General features: G+C 34.6%; 1 protein-coding gene across 16 annotated transcripts in view; it reads right to left on the reverse strand.

The window, feature by feature from the left end:
* Ahi1 (Abelson helper integration site 1) overlaps positions 1-24,829 on the reverse strand; it is a 212,360-nt gene that overhangs the window by 110,637 nt on the left and 76,894 nt on the right. For 13 of the 16 annotated variants that reach the window (XM_087190016.1, XM_087190015.1, XM_087190014.1 and 10 more), the window contains exons 18-20: positions 23,212-23,408; positions 17,251-17,277; positions 8,703-8,823 (exon numbers count right to left, since the gene is read on the reverse strand). In XM_087190016.1, coding sequence (XP_087046142.1) covers positions 8,703-8,823; positions 17,251-17,277; positions 23,212-23,408 — 345 coding nt within the window. Of the gene's footprint in view, positions 1-8,702; positions 8,824-17,250; positions 17,278-19,026; positions 20,472-23,211; positions 23,409-24,829 lie in introns of those variants that run through there. The other 3 variants (XM_087190009.1, XM_087190018.1, XM_087190017.1) reach the window with 3 other exon arrangements.

The raw sequence follows: 24,829 nt of genomic DNA on the forward strand, positions 1-24,829 counted from the left end.
TCTTTCCCCACAGCCCCGCCAGCATTTGTTAATGGTTGATTTCATGATAGCAGCCATTCTTTCTGGAGTGAGGTGGAATCTCAGCGTTGTTTTCATTTCCATCTCTCAAATGACCACTGATGTTGAACATTTTTTCATATATTTATTTGCTATTTCTACTTCTTTGTCTGAGAAATGTCTGTTCATTTCAGATGTTCAATTTCGGATTGGGTCTTTAAATTTGGGAGGTCTGATCTTTTCAAGTTCTTTATAGATTCAAGATAGAGGGCCTTTGCCTGAGGAAGAGCAGGTGAAGATTTTTTCCCACACTGTGGGTTGTCTCTTCACATTGCTGGTGATTTCTCTTGTTGTGCAGAAGCTTTTTAGTAAGAAGAGATCCCACTTGTTGATTGTTTGTGCTAGTTTCCGGGCAACTGAGGTTTTGTTCATAAAATCTTTTTCTACACCAGCGTCTTCAAGAGTTCTACCTAACCTCTCTTCCAGCTGGTTCAGCGTTTCCACTTTATTATTTAGATCTTTAATCCATTTCGATTTTAGTTTAGTGCATGGTGAAAGATATAGGTCTAGTTTTAATCACTGACAAGTTGAAACCCAATTTTTCCAGCACCATTTATTAAAGAGGCTATCTTTCCTCCAGTGAGGGTTGTTTGGCTCCTTTATCGAAGATGAGATGGTTGAGTGTGTCTGGAGTTGTTTCTGCATCTTCTAATTTGTTCCACTGGTCCTCAGGTCTGTTTCTTTGCCAGTACCATGCTGTTTTTATCACAGTAGCTTTGTAGCATAGATTCAAGTTGGGGATTGTGATAGCCCCTGCCATGTCTCTGTTACCTAGAATTGCTTTTGCTATTCTGGGTCTCTTCTTATTCCAAATAAATTTTTGGATTGTTTTCTTAAGGTCTGTGAAGTATATTGCTGGGATTTCAATTGGGATTGCATTGAATCTATACAGCAGTTTTGGAAGTATGGCCATTTTCACTATATTAATCCTTCCTACCCAGGAGCAGGGGATGTCTGTCCATTTTCTGATATCATCTTCAATCTCTCTTTTCAGAGGGCTATAGTTTTCAGAGAAGAGGTCTTTGATTTCTTTCGTTAGGTTGATTCCTATGTATTTCAGTTTTTTGGATGCTATTGTGAAAGGAATTATTTGCCCTATTTCTCGCTCAGTGAGTCTGTCATTGGTGTAGAGGAAAGCTATTGATTTTTGGGTGTGGGCCTTGTAACCAGCTACTTGACTGAATTTGGTTATTAAGTCTAGAAGACTTTGGGTGGAGTTCTTGGGATCTTCTATATAGAGTATCATGTCATCTGCAAATAATGACAATTTGACTTCTTCATTTCCTATCTTTATTCCTTTTATTTCTTTCTCTTGTCTAATTGCCATGGCTAATGTTTCCAAAACTATTTTGAACAAGAGTGGTGACAGTGGACATCTTTGTCTTGTTCCTGATTTTAATGTGAAGGATTTCAGTTTTTGACCGTTTAGTATGATATTGGCTGTTGGTTTTTCATAGATGGCTTTTATCAGACTGAGGTGGAGATCGTCTATTCCAATTTTTTGTAGGGTTTTTATCATAAATGCATGTTGGATTTTCTAAATGCTTTTTTTGCATCTATGGAGATAATCATATGGTTTCTGTCCTTGGCTCTGTTGATATAATGTATTACATTGATTGATTTGTGTATGTTGAACCATGTCTGCATCCCTGGGATGAATCCCACTTGATCAGGGTGTGTGATCTTCTTGATGATCTTCTGCATTCTATTTGCCAGGATCTTATTAGGGATTTTTGGATCTTTGTTCATTAGTGAGATTGGCCTATAGGTCTCTTTTTCTGTTGGGTCTTTTTCTGCTTTGGGCATCAAGGTAATGCTTGCTTCCAGCAATGAACTTGGGAGTATTGCTTCCTTTTCAAATTCATTGAAGAGTTTAAACAGTAGTGGCAGTAGTTCCTCTCTAAATGTCTTGTAGAATTCAGCAGTGAAGCCATCAAGGCCTGGGCTTTTCTTAGCTGGTAAATTTTTAATTATGTTTTCAATTTCATTGGTTGATATTCGGTTGTTTAGAATTTTTAGGTCTTCTTTGTTCAACTTTGGTAATCGATATGTATCTAGGAATCTTTCCATTTCTTTTGTATTCCATCTTATTGGCGTATAGGTTTTGGAAGTAGGTATTGATGATCCTCTGGATTTCTGCTGAGTCTGTTGTAATTTCACCCTTTTCTTTCTTAATTGCATGGGTTTGGGCCTTTTCTTTCCTTTTTCTGATAAGGTTGGCTAAAGGTTTGTCAATTTTGTTGATTCTTTCGAAGAACCAACTCTTGGCTTCATTCATTTTTTTGTATCGTTCTGTTAGTCTCCATTGAATTGATTTCTCCTCTGATCTTTATAATTTCCTCCTTGTATGAGCTTTGGGTTTGTCCTCCTCTTCTTTTTCTAGAAGCTTGAGGTTCAGCATCAGGTTGTTTAATCGGGCTCACTCTGTTTTCCCAATATGTGTATTTACTGCTATGAATTTCTTTCATAAGATTGTTTTCATTGTGTCCCATAGAGTCCGATATGTTGTACTCTCATTGTCATTTAATTGAAGGAACTGTCTGATTTCTTTAATTTCCTCTGTGATCCACTGGTTATTCAGAAGTGTGTTCAATTTCCACGTTTGTGAAATTTTTCCAGTTTCTTCTGCTATGGATCTCCAATTTTATCGCACTATGGTCTGATAATATACAGGGGATAACTTCAATTCCTTTGCACTTACTTAAACATGTTCTGTGTGTCAGTATGTGGTCTATTTTGGAGAATGACCCATGTGCATCTGAGAAGAATGTGTATTCTGATTTTGTGGGTTGGAACACTCTGTAAACATCTGTTAAGTTCATTTGTTCAAGAGTTTGATTGAGTTCTAGTATTTCGTTATTTTTTGTCTAGTTGATCTATCTATTTGTGACAGTGGGGTGTTGAGGTTCCCCACTACAATTGTATTAGTGCACATACGACTTTTTATGTCCATATTTGTTTTATATAGTTGGGCGCACTAGTGTTTGGTGCATAGATATTTATGATTATCATCTCTTCCTCTTGGATTCTTCCCTTTACAAGGATGTAGTGTTCTTCTTCGTCTCTCTTAATCAGTGTTGGTTTGAAATCTACTTGATCTGCAAAGAGGATAGCTACTCCTGCTTTTTTTTGGGTTCCCACTGCATGGAGTATTGTTTTCCACCCTTTAACTTTCAGTCTATGAGTTTCCTTTTGAATGAAGTGTGTTTCTTGTATGCAGCATACTGTTGGATCTTGCTTCTTGACCCATTTTGCCAGTCTATTTCTTTGGATTGGTGAATTGAGACCATTAACATTGATGGTTGTAACTGATATGTATTGACTTATCATTGTCATGACTTTTTCTTTTTGTTGGATTCTCCCCCTTTACATTTAATTTCTTGTCATGCTAGATGGGTTCATTCTGCTTTGCTTCCTGGGGTTGTGATCCTCAATGTCTGTTCCTAGGATATTGTGTAAAATTCTTTGGAGTGTTGGTTTGGTATTCACGAAGTTCCTAAGGTCCTCTTTGTCATGAAAGTATCTTATTTCTCCATCCATTTTGAAAGATAGTTTTGAAGGGTACATCAATCTGGGTTGGACGCTGTTTTCTTTTAGGGCTTGGAATATGTCACTCCAAGCTCTTCTTGCCTTGATGGTTTGTGTTGAGAAGTCTGCTGTGATTCTGATGGGCTTTCCTTTGTATGCGATTTGTTTCCTTTCTCTAATTGCTTGTAGAACTTTGTTCTTTTGTTGAGTTTCTGGAATCTTAACAATTATATGCCTATGTGTAGATTGTTTTTGATCAAGGCTATTTGGAGTCCTATATGCCTCACTTATCTGTATGTCAAGTTCTTTTCCCTGCTTGGGAAGTTTTCTGCCATTACTTCTGTAAAGAGTTTTTTTATGTCATCTGCACTCTCTCCTGTTTCTTCATTGACTCCAATCAGTCTTACATTATTCTTCTTTGCATTGTCTACCAGCTGCTGGATTGCTTTCTCATGTTCCTTTACAATTTTGAAGCAATTTTTCTTTTCCTGGTTACTAATTGCAATCTTATCTTCTATATCTGAAATTCTGTTCTCACATTGGCTCATTCTGCTGTGTAGACTTTCAATGGAGTTTTTCATCTCCCGGAAATCTATTTGCATCTGTTTTATGGATTCCATTTGTTTCCTATGTTGGGATTCCATCATGTTCCTCAGCTCCTCTCTAGATTTATTAATCATGTCTTGCACTATGAGCACAATCTCTACTGTTATGTGAGAAATTATTTCTGATTTCATTTTTTCCAGATCCTCTTTTGTGGCCAGTTCAGGGAGTCCAGGTGGTTAAGTATCAGTCTTCCATCTCATTTCCCTTTGGGGTTGCTGTAGGTGATCTGGAAGTCTGGTTTTGAGACTTGTTTACATGTGTTCTCATTTCGACCCGGGGGGGGGGTGGTGGTGCTGTTGGCGCCCACATGGCTCACCTCCTCTGAGCTGGAAGCCATGGGATGGTGGCTCAGAAGCCCCTTCCTCTGGGCCGGGAGGGGCAGGACAGCTGCAATTTTATTTCTTATAAAAATTACTTAGGCTGGGGCCAAGGATTTAGCTCAGTGGTTCTGCCACCTGCTTCGCAAGTGCAAGGACCCGAGTTCGATTCCCAGTACCAAAAAACAAAACAAAACAAAACAAACAAACAAACAAAATTACTTAGGAATGATATAGTTTTCATTTTAACAATATTAGCTGATTTATCATTAAGAATTTACAGAAACAGCCTAATGAGCAGTCCCTAAAAGAAGTATTTTATTAAAAGCTGTAAATAGATATTTTTTCCTCTCTAGCTCATCTCACATACATATCAGAGTATTTTTTTAAAAAAAACTAATCATGTCCCTTCTCATACTGATACCCTGGGCAACTCTATTTTACTTATAGATTAAAATGTGAATTCCTTGGTATGGCACAAGTCTGACCTCAAACTACCTTTGCAGATCAAGTTGTCCCTAAACATCCTGTATTCTATCATTTCCGGCTACCCCAAAGCTCAAATCGCTCCTCAGTCATGTCAGGTTCTCTTCTAAGTGTTGTTAAGGAAAAAAATTATTCAATGATACTTGTTAAAGCATGGAAAGGAAGACTGTATTCAGGGTAATTAAAGTAGGTACAGGAATCACTGTAGTAAGATCAGGTTGAAGGCCAACCATGGCATGGGCAAGTGGAAAGTAGGGAAGTGCAGGGAGAGAAACCAAGGGTAGTAAACGGGGGGTTGACATTGGGGTAAAAAATGTTCAAAGTATGTTATGCGCATGTATAAAAAATGAAACTCTTTAATCTGTATACTATATGTGTACAATATGTACTAACGAAAAAGATGTGAAACTAAACTCCTGAGAGAAGATCATCTTTTTTTATTAGCAAATAAAAACTCGTTTTTTGTTTTTTTTTTTAAAGAATGGCTCTTAATTTTCCCTAAATTACTGAGATTGCTGAGATCACATAGACTTGGTCCGTGGTAAGGGAAATAGAGGTAAAGAAAGGGTTTTGGAGGCAGGGAATCCAAGTTCTCTTTGCATATGCAGTTTGAGAAACTTCTTAGCTATTCATCTTTTATTCCTGTGACACTTTTATTTCAGAATTTATCACACTGACTTAATTTGCTAAATATTTATCTATCTCCCCAACCTGTCCATAAGCTTCTTCAAGGCAGATAGTAGTACTTACTCCATATCCTTAGGGAGGGCCTTAAACAAAATAGTCACTTAAAATGGTTTTAGAATGAATGGGCAATATTGTAGAAACTGAGAAATACAAACCAACAGAGGAAAAAATGTTTACTTTTTCAGTAATCCCAATTGCCTAGACCAGTGCTGGCAAACCTGTGGCATACATGTTGTGGTGGGCATGCAGAGCCCTCTCTGTTGGCATGAGAGCCAAGCCAGGCCAGCATCAACCCAGCAGTCGAGCACTCAAGTTTAATTGCAGTGTTGGCACTCTGTGATAAGTGGGTTTGGGGTTGCAGTTTGGGCAGTCAGTCTCTAAAAGGTTCACCATCACTGGCCAAAGACTTTCCTGGACTAAAGAAGGTCAACAAAGTTATGACAGAATATAAAATCAATTCAGAGCCTGGTTTTCCAGTATGGAATCCTACTTGTACATTATATATATAAAAATAACCCTTGCTCTAGACTCAAACTTTCCAGTATGTGTTGGTAAGCTGTTCTTGCTAGCTCTGTGAACAGCTTTTTCTTATACTGTACAGAGACAATGTATATCTTCAGATAGGTTTTCAGTACGATTTTTATACTTGAACACTCTATCTACATTATTTGTTTTTGCAGGGCTACATTTCAGACTAATAGATTTGTATGATCAAGAACACTTACCCACTTTTAAAGCTGATTTGAATACTGAATAAAATCACAGAATTTTAAAGACAGAAATCAAATCCAGAGTCCTCATTTAGCTGTAGGGATAAGAAAACTGAAGCCTGAAGAAACTGCTCAAGATTCTATAGTCATTTAGAAATGGGAATAGGTCTAGACACTAGTCATCTGCTTACTAGTATAGGATTTCTACAAAGACTGGCTTTTTTTTTTTGGTACCTGGAATCGAACTTGGGACCTTGCACTTGCGAGGCAGGTGGCAGAACCACTGAGCTAAATCCCAGGCCCTAAGACTGGCTTTTTAATGAATAAAATAGACTATCTGCCATTTTTCAATCAGCCATATCTTCTAATTTAAAAATTTTTCTATACAGTGATACTTCAATAAACTTTCTATGAAGGACATGCCTTAGAAGAAGGCCAGCAATACTAGTAACCAAAACAAAATCAAATGAAGCTGTGTTGGCATGTATGAGATGGCTAGGATATCATGTATGTGGATGGACACTCATGACCTGGATGGCCATGGAAACTGAAGGGAGATGTAATTGTAACTATGTGTGCCTGTGAAGTTTGCAAGGCTTGCCTTTATCATATCCAGCTGTTTAATCTTCATCTTTACTCTTGCTATTTCAGTAGTAATCCCTTTTCCCATTTCAAAGCCTTCCTTTCTGCTCTTCCCCTTCATAGAAAATGAAAGCATTTTCTACTTAATTGTCTATACCTTTTGATAGGCAAACATAAGACACTATAAATCAACTTTATAAAAATAAATATATTAACCCAATTAGACATTTATCTTCTATCACTTTAATCCTGAAATGCAGAATGAAAGGTTTGTCTGAGAAAAATTTTGACCTCAGCAGAAAGATGGTGGGAATTGAGTGATGGGGAGAAGTTTCCTCTCTTCTAGTCACTGAAAGTACAAAGTCTAAAAAGGCAAACCAAATATCTATTTAAGGGGCAAAGAGTAAGAGTCTAAGGGGTGGTACACAGAACACCCTACATTTTAAATAAAAATTATTAACACTATGCTTCAGTAGATATCTGGAACATGAAAAATTAAAAGTTTCTAAGGTTTGAGATAATTATTTGTTATAGCAATTTGAAATTATAACTCAAAGTATTTCAAACCTAGCTTACACATATTCACCATGCTTACAATCTAAATATGTTACATTCACATAATACCGTGCTTACTGTTTTATAGACATTATGTAATTAGAACTTCAACAATGTATATTTACAAATATCATTTCCAGTCTTCATATGAAGAGTCTAAGGTTCACAGACATAAATAGCACAGCTAGAACTACTGTAGGAGTTCTGCATGCAAATATTTTCTCATTATAATATGAAACTTAAATAGTAATTAAAATAGTTTGCATATGTAAATTTCAAATACTTCACCAGTTAAAAGAGTGATACTGTTCCTAAATTTCTAAGTAAATTATGTTGATCTTTTCAAACTCAAATTTCTTATTATAATCTCTTTGTCAAAGATATTTGTTTATTTTATGCTCTCTCACCTTTTTTTTTTTTTTTTTTTTTTTTTGGCACCAGGGATCATACTCAGGTCCTTGCACTTGCAAGGCAGGCGCCGGAACCACTGAGCTAAATCCCTGGCCCCTCTCTCACCTTTCTTAAAGAATTCAATAATAGCAAAAATACTGTCAAAATATGTAGCCATTAAACAAAAATATTATCTTTCACTACACAAATAAACATTTCTCACTTACTTTTTCTTTGATAGCCTTTGAAAACATTATTCAAATTAACTTAAAACTAGCCTCCTAAAATTTACAATTGGATAGTCCAACTCAGTAATTCACAATTGTGTAACTGGCTTTTTCATATATTTTATTAATATGCCAACATTGAAGGGATGTGCTATTTACTACTGAAAGTTGCATCCAAAATGCATTTAACTGTGGCATTCTTAAAAATGAAAAAAAGGACTATCCATAAACTATGATTCCTTTATCCAGTTGGGAAACAAATTTAACATTATTCATGTTTAGAACTCACATATTTTTTGACTTTTAAATTATCTGTTTAATAGAGCACAGATTCAGAGTTATCTACTGCTAAGTGACCAAATCTAAATTTATTGTTTACTTTTGCAATAACTTTTGTGATTTCAAGGGAAAAAAATAAGATGATTGCATTCATCTAGTGTAAAAACTGGCAATTAGAATGCTATGAATTTTTATTTCTCAAAAGAAATAACTGTATTCATTAAAAAAAGAAGCATCTGAACACTTAAAAGAATAGTTAAAGCAAGAAAGGGGCTCACCGGTCTGAGTGAAACCAAACTGATGCAGCATCTCATCAGCGGTCAGCATGTTTGACTGTTGTAACTTAGACTGTTGTGAGGAGGCTGGAGGTGGTGAAGTAAGCGTGAGATTTTTGTTGACCTGCAATAAAAAAGGCAAATCAGAAAATGCAGTGTAATTTCCTGGGCTACTGATGCAAAATCTGGATGAGAAATGTTTGCTTACTACCTAAATCAGGACACACGGTAGGTCAAAAGGAGTGGTTCATGATTTATTTGGCTGTGTTTTATAGTTTAGAAAATAGAATTTTTTTCTTATCAAAGAAGGAATACAGTGATAATGAAAGCTAAAGTATGTGACAATAAATTAACCTTTTAAAGTTTGTTTATCATGGAATTGACAGTAATAATTTAAAATACAGTCGTCCTAAGTCCTGCAAAAAAATTCAAATAATAAGAGTGATCCCTTGACTGCTTTTAATTAACGAGGAATTAAAATGTTCTCTAGTATTTTAGTGAAGAAGCATTTTAGAGACTGCACAGAAAACACCTGCACTACTATGTTTACATAAATCATGGTGACACAGATAATACAGGTGTAACCTCACCTGCCATGTGAAATAGCTTCCACTGTGTTAAAAACCTTATTCTTTTTTTTTCTTTTTTGGTGCCTGGGATCAAACTGGGGACCTTCTGCTTGCAAGGCAGGTGGCGGCACCACTGAGCTAAATCCCCAGCCCCAAAAAACTAAGACTGTTTAAAAACAGCATGACTGTAAAAAAATGATAGAGCAGAATTTTTGTAAGTAAATATAATGCTGTATAACACATAAAACCTACTATGATTGCCTGAGTATGATGGTCTCACAAAAATGAAATGCGTAACAAGTACATAAAAGAATTCACTAAAAAGTCTGAAATGTTATTAAGTTCTTGAAAGTTAGAGTTAATTTCAGAAAAAAATCTATTCTGTTCATTATTAATAAAACATTCATTCTTAATTTTAAAAATTGTAAAATGTGATCCTTTTTGAAAACTTAAAACAGCCTAATTTTTGAAATTCACTGCAAATATGTAATCTGTGAATTAACAGAATGAAATAATTTATGGTATATAAATTAGTACATAAAAATAACTTTTCCTGCCAGGCATGGTGGCACATGCCTGTAATCCCAGCACTCAGGCTGAGGCAGGAAGACTGTTGTGAGTTCAAGACCAATCTGGGCTACATAGTGAGTTCTAGACCAGCCTGAACTATATAATAAGAGCCTGTGTCAAAAAAAAAAAAAAAAAAAAAGGAAATAGCTCTTTTCCTTTTTATTTTTGTTTAAATAATCAAAATTGCATAGAGAACTTCCACTGGATTAGTATTTAAATTTTTGTTTGTTTATTTGTTTGTGTACCAGGGATTGAACTCAGGACCTTGCATTTGCGAGGCAGGCACATCCCAGCTGAGCTAAATCCCCAGCCCTCACTGCATTAGTGTTTAAAAACTCCTTATTGGTGTTCTATATAGAGCAGTACTTGGGTTGTGGCTAGATATCTGTTATCTGATTCATTATTTACATGTTTGTAAGTGCTCTTTTCTTTCAAACAGTAATAGGAAACAGTGTATCTTAGACTTCCTTTTTCTCTGGGAGCACGAATCTTTTAGCAGACTCAGAAGAAAAGTCAATTAAGACCATATACTTATATAGTTCTAGAGTACATAAACTGTTATGATATCATTTTATAAAACAATAGTTTTCAAAGTAGTAGGGGTTATATATCACATTAGTGTTAAAATATCATTCAGCATTAAAAATTCTCAGGATCTATTATTAAATGGTGAATAATATTAATGTTGATTATATTAATATAGCACTTAACAATAAAATCAATACCTCTGAGATTCACTACCCATCTTTACATGGAGATAATAAAAAAAATCTATGCTTTACAGGGAATGCGTAAATAAAGATGAACTAGCATTATGAAGTGCTTTTTACAATTTAACCTTCAAGCGCTAAATAGCATTTTAAGTAAGAAACAGATTAAACAGGGCTAGGGATATGGCTCAGTGTTAGTGCCCTTGCTTGCTGGGTTTGATTCCCAGCATTGGGGGTTCAGTTAGAGGAAGAGGGAAAGAGGGACAGAAAGAGGGAGAGGGAGGGGAGGATAAAAGGAGGGGAGAGAAGGAGGTGGCGGTGGGGTGGGGGGGGAGAGGAGTTAACAGATTATACAGGCAAAGGTAATCCATAAAGTCCTATACAAATAAGTGTTATATAAGTATTAGTCATTATTATTATTAACATCATCAGAAGGTAATTAGGCACAATGTATGATAATGATGATGCAGTAAATCTTTCCGACTTCTGTGCTTTTAAATGGACGTACTAGATACAAAAGGACATATTTATCACTTAACTATTTAATTCACTTAAAAAAAAGTTCTTAGTTTTACTTCTGTGTTCTGGAAGACTTTTTTTCCTATATGTCAGACAAAGTATTTTAAAATCTGGTGCAAATGAACAGGTATACGCTGGGGATATGAATCTATATATATGTATATGTATCTATCTATGGTTTTGGACCCCCCCCCCCCATGCCTTTTACAGTCTTTTCAGGAATGTACTTGTGCTAAGACATACAAAAATACCAGCACCACTAGAACAGGACACTTAAATGTCTCTGCTCAACCAGAAAGACTTGCCATTCTTATTAAATAAGGTGCTGTTTGGAAAAAGAATTATAGTTACATTTTCTTCTTAAGCATTTTTATAATTTTGTTCTTTCTTGACAACTTTAGAGATTATTCAAATGTTCATGAAGTGATGAGTAGCAATTTAACAGAGCAGACAACTCAATTTTCAAGGTTTGAGATAACTGTTAATTATCATTACTAGTATTGATTTCAAATTAGAATTTAAATCATTTTCAAAAGGAGCTTATATATATTTACCACTTCATTTAGAGCAATAAAAGTAATAATCACCATTAAAGAGAGTGAAGCAATATCTATTTTTGAAATAAATGCTGTGGAAAAGAATTGCTTAATAATTTTACAACAACAGAAAGGTTGGCTAAGATAGTCTACCCTATACCAATCTACCCTTTTTTTCACAACACATTTTTCTGCTTGCTTCATGCAAAAACCACAGTCTGCCAAAGTCAGTTTAATACCTCCATATTGGAGAAAACTAAAAGCATAAAACGCAAATGAAATTCATATTAGAGAAAAAGAAAAAAAATTACCTAGAGCTTCTGCCAAGTTAATCACAAAACTGTTTTGCCTACTCTTTTAGGGTATAAGCAGCTTTATGCAAAATATGCAAACATTAATTCTCTAGGAGTGGCTTAATTTTCATGTTAAAAACCTTACTGCCCCAAACACAAAATTGAATGCAAAAACTAAACAAGCTAATAATTAGTTTCTCTTTTAATAATTAGTTAAAATAAAAAACTTTGGGAGAGATAAAACACTCATTTTCATATATACTTAAAAGTCTAATTATTTTAGGTGACTCTTGGTTTTACTGAAAAGATGCTCATGCTGTTACTATTCCTAAAAGTTCACAAATTTATGTCTTTCCCCAGATGCTGGCAATTATTTCTACCAAATTTAAATAATAATGCAGATAATATTTTAATTTGAAAACAATTTTGGTGCCAAAAATAACTCAATAACACTCAAGCAATGTTTTGTTACAAATCATGTATCTGTTGTAAAAATTAAAATCCCAGGATTAAAGAGCAAGTTAAACAGAAAGTTTGAGCTAAAGTGAGACTGAAATTACCTAGGTACTTTTTACATTCTCATTATATAAATTCTGAGAGTAGTTTAATTGCCATGATTTTTAGGTTAGTAAAATCTAAATAGGTGATGGTATCTTAAGGAGAAATTCAAAGATGATCTGTAGGCTCTAAGATGCTTTTTTTTTTAAGCCAAGAAAAGTGAAGGAATCAGAAGGAACTGCTGAAGGGATTCTGTTTTTTTTTTTTTTTTTGGTACTGGGGATCGAACTCAGGACTTTGCGTTTGTGAGGCAGCGGGCAGTACCACTGAGCTTAATGCCCAGCCCATCTGCTGAAGAAATTCTTTACAGTGATTTAGGTCAGTGGTTCCGCTGCCTGCCTAGCAAGCACAAGGACCCGAGTTCCATCACTGGTACCAAAAAAAAAAAAAAGGGGCCAAGAAATCTCACCCCTGCACCAGTTCACTTCTACATGAACTAAAAACAAAATTCAAACTTAAAGCAGTCATTATGAAGTTTTATTTTGCAACATTTAATCAAGATTTTCTGAGCTCCAACAGCTACCAAAGTCTGGTGGTTCAAAAAGTACTGATGATTCCTCTGGGTGAAGTTTAAAATTAAGATTTAGTTGGGTTCAATTATTCAGCAAAGTGCCTTCAAGTATAAGGCAATTTATCTTAAGGCAGCTTAAGTTTTCTTCAGTTCTTTGCCTCCTTTATTTCTCCATATACTGCCCTATATCTTTGGTTTTCAACTCTTCTTTTCCAAACCTATGAAAAATTATACCTCTTGAAACTACCTTCATCTTTTTATTTTTACTGTCAGAGGAAGAAGTGCAAACAAAACAACTCTCCCTATAATTCTATAACTCCTTTTAAGTTTCATTAAAAAGTAAATTCCTTCAAAAATAGCACGCAACTGCTATCCATATACCTCAACCTTTTATTCTGCAACCAGATACAATGAAACCTGTCTTACCATAACACTAAATCTAAAATGAATGTCGCCCTGGGCCTCTGACACTGTCCATCTCTCTCCTCTTTTTGTTTTTTTTTCTCGTGGTTAGCTGACTGCGGGAGGAAAGGACTAACTCCTTGTCAAATGTTTCTCTGTGAAAGGCCTCTGTGATCATCCTCCTGAGGGCAGCCTCCACTTCCTGTTATTCTTTGTACCATGGACCTATTTCATTTTCTTCATATCTATTATATGAAGTTACCTTATTTATTTCCTTTGTCTCCATACAATAAAATGTTCTTGTTCACAGTTACATCACAAGCACCTTGAAAAAATATTTGGTAGGTACTCAATAAATATTTGCTTAAAAAATTTTAGCAGAAAAAGATGAGCTTTGAACAATGTAAAAACATGGTTGGATTTAGGAAAGAAAAATCTTATTTATGAAACACCTGGTGAAAATTTATTATCTAATAGATGAGAAAATGTATAAATATATTCTGTTGTTAAGATTAAAAAGTTTTGACCAGGGTGGCAAGAGCATTCAATGGGGAAAGAACATTCTTTTTAATAAGTGGTGCTAAGATAACTGGATAGCCACATGCAATAGAAGGAAACTTGGTGGGCACATCATATATAAAAATCAAGTCAAGGCAATGGGTGTTGTGGTGCGCGCTTGTAATCGCAGCACTTGGGAGCCTGAGGCAGGAGGATCCCTGCAAGTTTAAGGCCAGCCTGAACTACATAGCAAAATTCTGTCTCAAAAAACCTACAAAAAAAAAAAAAAAGGAAAGAAAAGAAAAAGAAAAAGAAAGAAAAGAAAAAAGTCAAAAGAATCACAGACCTAAATAAGACAAAAAGTTATATAATGTTTCCTTATTTATGCTACATGGACAAGCAAAAAATACTATAAATTTCACCCAAATTAAAACCTTTTCACTTCAAAGGACATCATCAAGAAAGTGAAAAGACCAAGTGACCAAGTTCGATCCCCGGTACCAAAAAAAAAAAAAAAAAGAAAGTGAAAAGAATCCACAAAAAGGATAAAGCATTCAGATTATCCATCTGATAAGAACTTACATCAAGTATATTTAAAGAACCACTAAAAGGAAATTTTACAAAGATAAAAATTCACTTAGAAAATACTTCTCCATAGAAATGTTCAACATCAAAAATATTTAACATTATTAGTCACTAGCAAAAGGAAAATAAAAATCACAATTAGAAAAACCAATCCTCACTCACTAGGATTGACATAATAAAAATGAATACAAAGAATACAAATGTTGGTTAGAATAAGGAGAAACTAGAAGACCCATACCTTGTGGGATTCTAAAATGGAACAGCCAGTATGGAAGATAGTTTGGCAGTTTCTCAAAAATGTTAAATAAGCATTAGCATACAACTCAGCGATTTCACTTCTAGATACAAACCACAGAGAAATAAAAACATATGTCCACACAAAACTTATACATACATGCCCATAAGCAGCAAATTTTAAAAAAAATATGCAGCTAAAAAGTAGAAACAACCCAAATGTTTATAAACTGATAGATTAACAAAATGTAACCTTTTTGTACAATGGAATCTTATTTGTCATTAAGAAGTAATATTGATACATGTTGCAAATGGAGGAATCTTGGAAAAAATTATTTTGAGTAAAAGCAGCTGGTTAAAAATGACAACATATTACATGCTTCCATTTATGTGAGATGTTCAGAATGGGGAAATAAACACAAAACACATCAGTGGTTGTCATGAGTTTGTGACGTGGGTATGTAGATGTGCAGGATTGGGGATGGCTACTAAGAAGTAGAGTTTCACTCTGGAGTGGTGAAAAGTTGAAAATCAAAGTGGGGATGGCATAGTAAAAAGCTGTAAACTGTACTCTAAGTAAATATTATAGTGTGTGAATTATATCTCAGTAAAACTGTTATTAAAAAGAATAACTGAAGACATTAATATAGTTGATCTTCCCAGATGTTAATTAATTTCCAAATATGTACTAATTTTTCCAAGAGCAGTCTCTCTAACTTGTTAAATACTAGGGTTACAAAGATGAATGACATGGTCTATCACCTTCAGGGAGTTTCTAGATTAGTAAAGGACATTCTCCATAAGACTGGCAAAATGAGCACAGCATACTTTACTCCCTGGACATTCAGGTAGCATTCCAAAAGGAGGGTATATATTTGTTTAAAAAACAATTAAGAGGGCCGGGGATTTAGCTGAGTGGTTCTGGTGTCTGCCCCGCAAGCACAAGGTCCTCAGTTTGATCCCCAGTACCAAAAACAAACAAAACAAAACAGTAAGAAATAATTTTGAATTGCTAGTCAGAAAATAAACTATTTCTATTCTTTCACTTTTTATCTTTTTAAATGTTTTTTAATTTTTAAAAATTTTATCTCATTCCCCTCTTCAAGCCCCCTACACTTTTATATATCATGCACACTTAAGAAGATTTAGTAATCTTGGAGCTTACAATCATTACACCCATCACTACTATCAGGAACATGTTTCCTGAACATCTGCAGCTTAAGTCAGAATATAGCTTGTTCTCTTTTTTTCTCCCCATCTTCCTTCCCCTTGTCTATATTCAATATCCTGTTGATTTGTGATAATTAGGTAAAAAGTGATGGCTCCTGACTGATACTGGAAGCTCAGTGATGGGGTAAGCCCAGTACTTTCTGATATATTTCTTCTATTAAATGCCCCATGAGGAAAAAAGCAACAGCTCACCATTTCCATGTGTCTGTCACACTGCAGTACGTATTCTGATTAAAAACTTTTTTTCTCTGTATTGACACTATATGAAGCAGGCTCTGAACACATTAACACCGTTCTAATATTTTTCTTTTTGAATACCTTTCCTTTACTTCATTATATATACTGTACTTACACTTGACAAATGATGAGTCTGTATTCAAGTCATTTTTTTTTTTTTGGTACCAGAGATCAAACTCGGGACCTTGCGCTTGCAAGGCAGGTGGTGGAACCACTGAGCTAAATCCCCAGCCCATCAAGTAAATTTTTTTTTGGTACCAGGGATTAAGCTCAGGACCTTGCGCTTACCAGGCAGGCACGATGCCACTGAGGTACATCCCCAGCCCTTATTCAAGTAAATTCTGAAAGTGGACAGAGGAGATAAGGATAAAAACACAGTGCCATTCCAACTCTTGAACTAATTTTCTCAACAACTGAGTTAAAAGTTACACGTAAAATAGCCTTAGTTGTAAAAGGAGGATAGCTGCTTTGTGTTTTCAAATACATTTTGGTTGAAACTATTTAAACATGAGCCTTTTTGCATACTATATTTCTTTAGATTAAATTTGGGCTTAGGACAAATCACTTGACCTCAGTAAGTCTGTTTCCTCCTTTCTAAAACCTTTCCCTCAGGACTGTTATATTGTTAAATGGGAAAAGAAGCATGAAAGAGTGGTAAATGTTGAGAGTATTATCACAACAAATCTTTAACATCTTGCTGCTGCGCATTTCAATACTATTTACTCAGCATACACCTGCAACAGTATTGGTTGATGTTTCTTAGATATTAAATACTATGTAAAACTTATCTCAGTGAATGAAATGACCTTGCTGGTCCTGTACTGAAAGTACTATACAATATATCACAATCACTTAAGTTTTAGAATTGTGTCCTTAAAAATTGTGAAACTGCTTGCTAAATAGTCACTCTTACTGAATTCTCAGATTCAAGTATTATAATTCCTTGATAGATTAAACTCCAATAAGGAATCTGTATCAGATTAACTTTTGTAAAAATTTGCAAAGTTATAAACTCTATAATGATGCATTTCAATTCTTTGGTACATTACAATGAAAATGAGAGTTTTAAAGTTATCTCCTAATAATAAAAACTACTCACTTTTACAGCACAGGATCGTATCACCTCCTAAAAGAAATACAGTAAAGAAGTATTCATAATTTCATTCAAGTAACGAACCAATAAATTCAGATGTCACTCTTTATAATAACCAAAATCAGGACTTGTAAGTATTTTTAAAATCAGCCTACAGTTGTTACTCTGCATTATTTCCAGGAGGGAGGAAAGAGTATGTATTAGAGACTTAATGACATGTTCATAGAAATCTGGCTTGCTAAAGCTAACAAGGTAACTGAGTAACAGACCACTGAGCGCCTATGTATTTCTCTCAAGAAAAATTTGTCTCCTCAATAAACTGGCATAAATGCCAAAATTCTGTCCTAGAACACTAACAAGTCTCAAAGGTATACTCTGAATTAACTGTATTATATCATTGTCTCTATAAATAATATTAATACTCAAAATTAAATTTCCATTTTTTTTTTTTTTTTTTGGTACTGAGGATTGAACTTGGGTCCTTGCACTTGCACAGCAGGCGGCGAAACCACTGAGCTAAATCCCCGGCCCTAAATTTCCATATTAATTATTTTATCAGATGAAATATCATAAACACCATACAATGATAAAGAATATGACTTAATATTTTAAAAAGCTAAAAAAGAAATGCCTATAATTCATGAGACAAGGCCAAGAAGAGATCATTTTCAAAAGACAAGACAGTATAAGTCGATGTGTAATGGACAATTTAAAAATTTGCTAAGTAGACACCAAAATTTTCAAGTCCAGTGAGGGTTAACCAGTATATATCATTAGGCTAGTACAGAACTAGAGAAAATGGGGAGTAAATAACACGGGGTTTAACAAAAAAGACAATTGAAAGAGCACATGAATTTTTTTATCCAGAAACTTCTAAGGAATAGGTACTTCTATAATGGACAAATCTAAAGGATATTGGAATACTAAAAGGAAACAGTAAAAAAGATGGTGGACCTGGGAATCCAACTACCTGGACTGAATCCACCATCAATGCTTACTACCCGTGTGACCTTGGTAATGCTGCTTGATCTCCGCAGCCCACAAGCTGCTCTTCTGGAAAGTGGGGATAATACTAGTCCCTCTACTGCTCTGCAGGATAGTTTGAAGACTGGATCTAATAAAAAGGTAAAGCACTTAGAACAGTGCCAAAAATATGTCAATTATTACTAATATGAAACAGATGTTAGTTACCATTAATTACTATAAGGTAAAAATCTCTTGTGGGGTAGAGAAAATTCATCAGTCTTCCTCAAAACTGGCATAAAACATTTTCAAAACTAATCCAATCCCGACACGTATGACTATTTAACAAGCACCTTAGTGATTACTAACCTGAGTTCAAGTTAACTTTAGATTAGGAAAGCAGTCTTGAATGTTTCAGCAGCTGGAAACACTCAAGAAACTTTTATAAGCTTTTCTCATGGATCCTAGTTTATATAAGACAACTTTTTGTAGGACTGATTACTTTTAATACAGTATTCTAAGAAATTGTGAATAGATTAGGATCAATTATGGATGCACTGATAAGAGCAAATTTCTGGATCTGAAAATAGAGAATGAATTGTATCCCTCTGGGAGGTCTTTTGGTATGTTTTATATAAATATTTTCCCAGGGATAGTATTTGTTGTGTGTGCATGTGTGTGTATACATATATATACATATATATATATACATATACATACATATATATACATATACATATATATACATATATATATACATATACATATGCACATACTTTTCTTTTAATATAGAAACTTAAAAATTCTACACTAATAGTCTGTCAATATTTTGGAGGATGATTTTCTAATCCTTTAAAGATTAGCAAGACTTGTATCCATTTACATAATAGAAATGTTTGTCAGCATTTTACCCTGGTTTTTATTTTGATATTTATAATTGATTGGTCTTTGAGGATTTGATTTTCACGTGTGACCTAAGATGCAGATGTACACTGACTGCATTTTTCAGTTAACTCAGAGTTAACATGGAATAATTAATCTTTTCCCACTAATTTATCTATCTTTATGAACTCGTATCAAGCTGTTAGTATTTTTGGCTTTATATTATGTTTCAATATCTGGCAAGACAAAAACTAGCTTCATTATTACTTTCTTCTCTCACCTGCTCCTCTGGAGAAATGTAAAGATAGTGAACTAGTTCCTATGTAGATGACCGTTTATTTTAATAGAACACATTTAGAATTTTTATTGATAGTAATTATATACCTTTGTGAAGTACAATGTCATATTGTGGCACATTGATACAACCATAATGATCAAGTTAAGATACTTATGTTACTGATGATCTTAAACACTTATCATTGTTTTATGATGGGAACATTCAAATCTTTTCTAGTTATTTTGAATTATACAGCACCATAATGTTAGCTGCCATTATCCTCTGTCCAGTAGAACACCCACACCTACTCCTCCTATCTGGCTGTGACTTTGCAGCTATCAAGCAAACTCTCCTCACCCTCTCCTCCTGTGCTTTCCCTGGTTCCTGGTTAGCACTACTCTGCTCACTAGTTCTGTAGATCAGTGTTCTTTAGGTTGCACATTGGAGTGAAACTCTGTGCTATTTGTCTTTCTGTATCTGGTTCATTTCACTCATTATGATCACTGTTTCCATCCACTTTGCTGCATATGACAGGATTTCTTCCTTTTATGGATGAGTAGTATTCCACTGTGTGTGGTCAATCTTGACTGATCTCTGAAGCTAGGTAAGGTTAGGCCTGGTTAGTACTTGTGTAGCAACATTTTTAATTTTTTAAGATACTGTCAGACTATATTGCAAAGTGGCGCTTTCATTGTGCATTCCCACAGCAAAGAACGAGAGATCAGTTGCTTCACATTTTTGCAGCATTTGATATTTTCAGTGCTTCAGGTTTTAGTCAACCTAATAGGAGTATAATTGTAGCTCATTGTTGTTTTAATTTGCCGTTCTCTGATGACATAGGCTGAACATCTATATAGTTAATTACCACTTGTTTATTTCCTTGGATGAGGTCTCCATTCAGCTTCTGGGGGATTAGCCTTTTCTGATAAATAGGGCCACTGCTCTTCTCTTTATCTGAAGTCTGTTTTATGGCTTCCTCTGTAGGTTTGGCTAAATGAACAGGATTGGCTCATGAATTTTTCTGAGGCCTGCTTCTTTCAAAAGGAACCACATTTCTTCTCAAAATTTGGACTGATGAGATCTTTACCAGTTTTTATTAGTTGAACTGAAATAAACCAATAAGCATGTGAAAAAGTACTGAGCATCATTGGTCCTCAGAAAAACATTAATGGAAAGTTAATGCGATATTATATACATTTCTTTCCTCCTTATACTCCTTCCTTCTCATTCTCCTTGTATTTTCTGTGGCTTCCTTCTCTGCTGCTATACTCCCTCTCCACTTTCCTTTTTTTTTTAATCTTGTGACTTTTGATTACTTAGGCCCTTTGGTTGAACTTGCTGCTTTCTCTTGATAACCGTTTTTTTCTACCAGGATCCCTGAGGAATTTTTTCACACACTCCAGTCTCTCCTTTAACAACACCAATCAACCACATGCACAGTCTATCTTATGTTCATATTCATCTCTTCTTTCATTATCAACAATAAAAACTAACCTTTATCAATGGTAATATGTATCAGACACCTGTAAAGATATTCATTTACACAATCTCGCTGAATCCTAATAGAATCCCCATTTTACAAATGAGAACAATTGAGGTTACTTAATTTATCCAGAGTTGCAAGGCAGGCATAGTTTGGAGCTTGTACATACACAGTATATATGTACTTAGCACTGGAGCTCTAAAGCTATGTTCTTAACCATAGTTTCCAACTATCTCTTTTCTACTACATATATAGGCATGCTTCTGAAATTAGTTCTTCAGGCTATTGATCTGATATTTTTAAGTGTGAACTTTTCCCTTCACAATTTGCAATGTGCAATTAACTGAATTTTGTCTTTAAATTCTTTCTTACCTTAGCCAGATGTCTTTTAAAATCAAAATTTCAGATGGTTTTTAATTAGTAAATCTCTGATTCACTGTATTTTATTGAAGACACAATCTAAAATATTGTTTCCTAGAATAAATCATTTAAAATATGCTTGCAATGCACATCTTTTTAATGGCATTCGTGACTTAAGTGAGATTTATTTTTTCAACCTTAGGCTATCCAGTGGTTTGTGTGCAGGGCCTAAGCTTATTTCTGGTAAATTTAGACATTCTTATTATTTGGTCTATTGGACTGAAGCAGTATCTTCTGTTTCTATGTTTACCTTTTTGGGTTGTCAGTGTAATTTACTCCTGAGATATTCAATATTGTTGACTATTCCTTTTCATTAAACAATGTTAATTTGGGTAATAATTTCTCTTGCTTTTATTCTACTGACCTTTTGGCCTCTTTCACTAGCTTTTATAAAATGTTCCACACCATTTTAGCAGTAGTAAAGGCTCAACAATTATACAATGAAAAAATTAGTTACTACTTTTTCATAAACTTAGAAATGTTTCGAAAAATAGCATGGGAGATTATACATACAGTATTTCAACATATAAAACCACAAAACTTTTATCTATTTTTTGAACCAAGATGGTTTCTTTGTATACAACACAAAGGTAGTAATAAATCATGCCTATCTTAAAAGGCTATTACATTAAAGAAGGCCATGTGAGCATTATATAAGTGGATTATTAAAAGACCCTGCCTTACATTATAGTTGAATATTTGTTATCAACTAGAAGACCTGATGGAATTTGAGGCCAAGTGTTTAACATTTTAGTATTCCCTGGAGGGTCTTAAATGTAGCAGGTAATTACTAAATATTTGAGGTAAGTGAGTTTTCTTTACTCCAACTGGTGAAGCCCAACCTGCAAAGCCAAGTTATACCTGGTCACCAATTCTACAGAAGTTGTGTACAGGTGTAGAGGGCCTGGCTGGTCTTAGCCAGAGGCAGAGGTTGAAAGTAGGTAGTCAGGTAGTCAGTACATGGCTGTATGGTGACACATAAGGCAATGCAAATTACAGAATAGGAAATCAAGGAGGAAGATCATGAGTTAGGAAAATGTCAACAATAGGAAAGCTTTGGGAAGACAAAATTGAAGGGATAGACTGATTTCCCTGAAATGAAGACCCAGAAAAAAATGGCCAAAATAAAAAATGCTGTTTGTGTAAAAGGAAGTTTCAAAATTCTGTTTTTCCTAACTCACCACATACATCTACTTGTTAGTTAAGAAAAATCAGTTATGCAGACCAGATATAAAGACAGTATTAGAATTGCCTTCAAGGAGCTTGCAATTTAGATAAGGCCCTGAAACTCACAGATAAGGACTGTGAACTAGACTAGCTATTCTCAACATATGGTCCTCTGACCAACTTCACAGAAACAAAAAATTACAGGGCCACCTAGACCTACTGAGTCACATACCCTGGGGATGGAGCCTGGCAAGCTGAGCATCAACAAACCTGCCTGGTTATTCTGATGCACAATGAAGTTTGAGAACCAGTGAAGGAAACATGAGATTTTAGGCAAGATTTTATGGGACTTGAATGCCTGGGAGAAATTATTTGTCTGCATACTATCTGTCCTTTCAGAAAGTGGTCCTATCTTAAACTCCCATCTTGAACTTCAGCAATCTTACTGAGCAGGGCTAAGATGGCCAGTTTCTCTTCATTTCCTAGAAGATAGAATCAAACTCATGCATCAAGTCCTAGGTGTGGTCTTCTGATTCAGAGCCCTCCCTGGTCTTTATGGAGATATCATACCAGGACAGCATGATATATTATCCTAGATTTAGTCTGTCTACTGCAATTAATGATTGTAGAACAAATACCTGAAAGAAACTACAAAAGTATAAGGAAACCTAGTTTTGAGAAATTAACTTACTTCATTAAAATTTATTGACACGCCAAAGTAAAACATGAAAGAAATGATTCTAAAATACCAACTGTATAAAATAATTAAACGTACTGTGACAGTTTCAAGTCTCTGTTTCACTATCTGCATCTTTGGGGAAGAATTTTCAGTGTGTACAAATTCACCAATCTGAAAAGAGCCTTGCTGAGGTAATTTAGGACAGGTACACAGAGCATCTTGACTTTGGTGTTTTCCAGGTAATGGCAATGTTGCACTGTAGCATCTGAACATTTTAGCCTCCTGCTGGGCTACTGAAATAATAAATCCAAAATTAGTTCAAATTATCATAGCAAAAGCACAATAATTAAGGCATGAAATTGCAGCATTCAACAAATGATCAGACTTTGCATAGTATATTTTATTTATTTATTGTACCGGGATTGAATAATATATTTTAAATAGTGGGTTAGAAGAAGACAACATGACTGGCAAAATGTAAAATTATTATTTACTATAAAACCAAAAGGAAAGAAATATAATAATATTACAATTTCGTGCCAGGCAGTACTATACTTTAGCCTTGAAAGTTACACAGATTTAAATGGGAGCCTACATTTACATATCTGCATAGAGAAAACATAATAAAAAAATTCAAGGCCTAAGAGAAATGATAAAATATTAAAAATAATTATTCACAAACCATCTCCCTAAAACTGTTTTTACATTTCTGTATCTCTTCTAATCTTTGTACATACATTTTAGATTAAATATCATAATGTAAGTATAATTCAACATTTTCAATTTTACTATATTTATCATATTTCTACAATGATATAATTATCATTCTAAAGTGCTTTACATTATTTCATCTAATGAAGTAGAATAACTTAAAATGAATTTTTCTATTAGTAGTTAGCAAGATCATGTCTTAAAAAAAATGCTGGGGATGTAGCTCAGTGCAAAGGTCCTGGGTGCAATCCCTGATACTGTGAAAAGAAGAAAGGAAGGGAGGGAAGAAGAATGAAGGGAGGAAGGGAGGGAGGGAAGGAAGAAAGCAAAGAAGCAGGGAAGGAAGTCCTTAACTGCATAATCTCAAAATAGAGGGCCTTTCTAAACACGACCTGAAAGGAAGAAATCTCAAAATACGGAATCAAAGCATGGAATCAGTGATGAGCCTTCAGAGATTCTGTACAAGTTACACACAGAAATGTGTGGAGAAATGTTTTGAAAAGGAGATTAATTACTTTGATCAGATTATCCATCAAAGAGTTACATGAGTCAGAAAAGATTAAGAATTGTCAACATTTTTTGGACAAATAGGACAGATTTTGCTACAAGAACATTAAAGAATCTTCATTAAAATAAACACTACCACAATAAAAATAAAAAGTAAATGACAGGTAATAGAATTATTCTATTTCTGGCAAAAATGAAGTAAAAGGAACTAGATTTTTCTCTTCTGCTTGCAATTATCAAAAAAATGCACAAAATGTACAAAAGAGAAAAAAAAAAACCTTTGCAAGAAATACTAGTGTCCACGTAATACTAAGACTGGGTTGAGAAAAGGGAGCCATGTAAGAGATACAATCTAAAAGATGACTCACTCTTGGATCCTGGGCCTACATCTGGGTAAAAACTCTGAATGGAATTTAAAATACAAGCCACTAGAATTAAACATTGACTTTAGCTGAATTGTAGGATATGAGATCAATACACAAAAATTAAGTAATGC

Source organism: Heterocephalus glaber, unplaced genomic scaffold (genome assembly GCF_053883595.1).
Source record: "Heterocephalus glaber isolate CG9 unplaced genomic scaffold, H.glaber_assembly_v1.0 deba00001550, whole genome shotgun sequence".
Classification (NCBI taxonomy): domain Eukaryota; kingdom Metazoa; phylum Chordata; class Mammalia; order Rodentia; family Bathyergidae; genus Heterocephalus; species Heterocephalus glaber.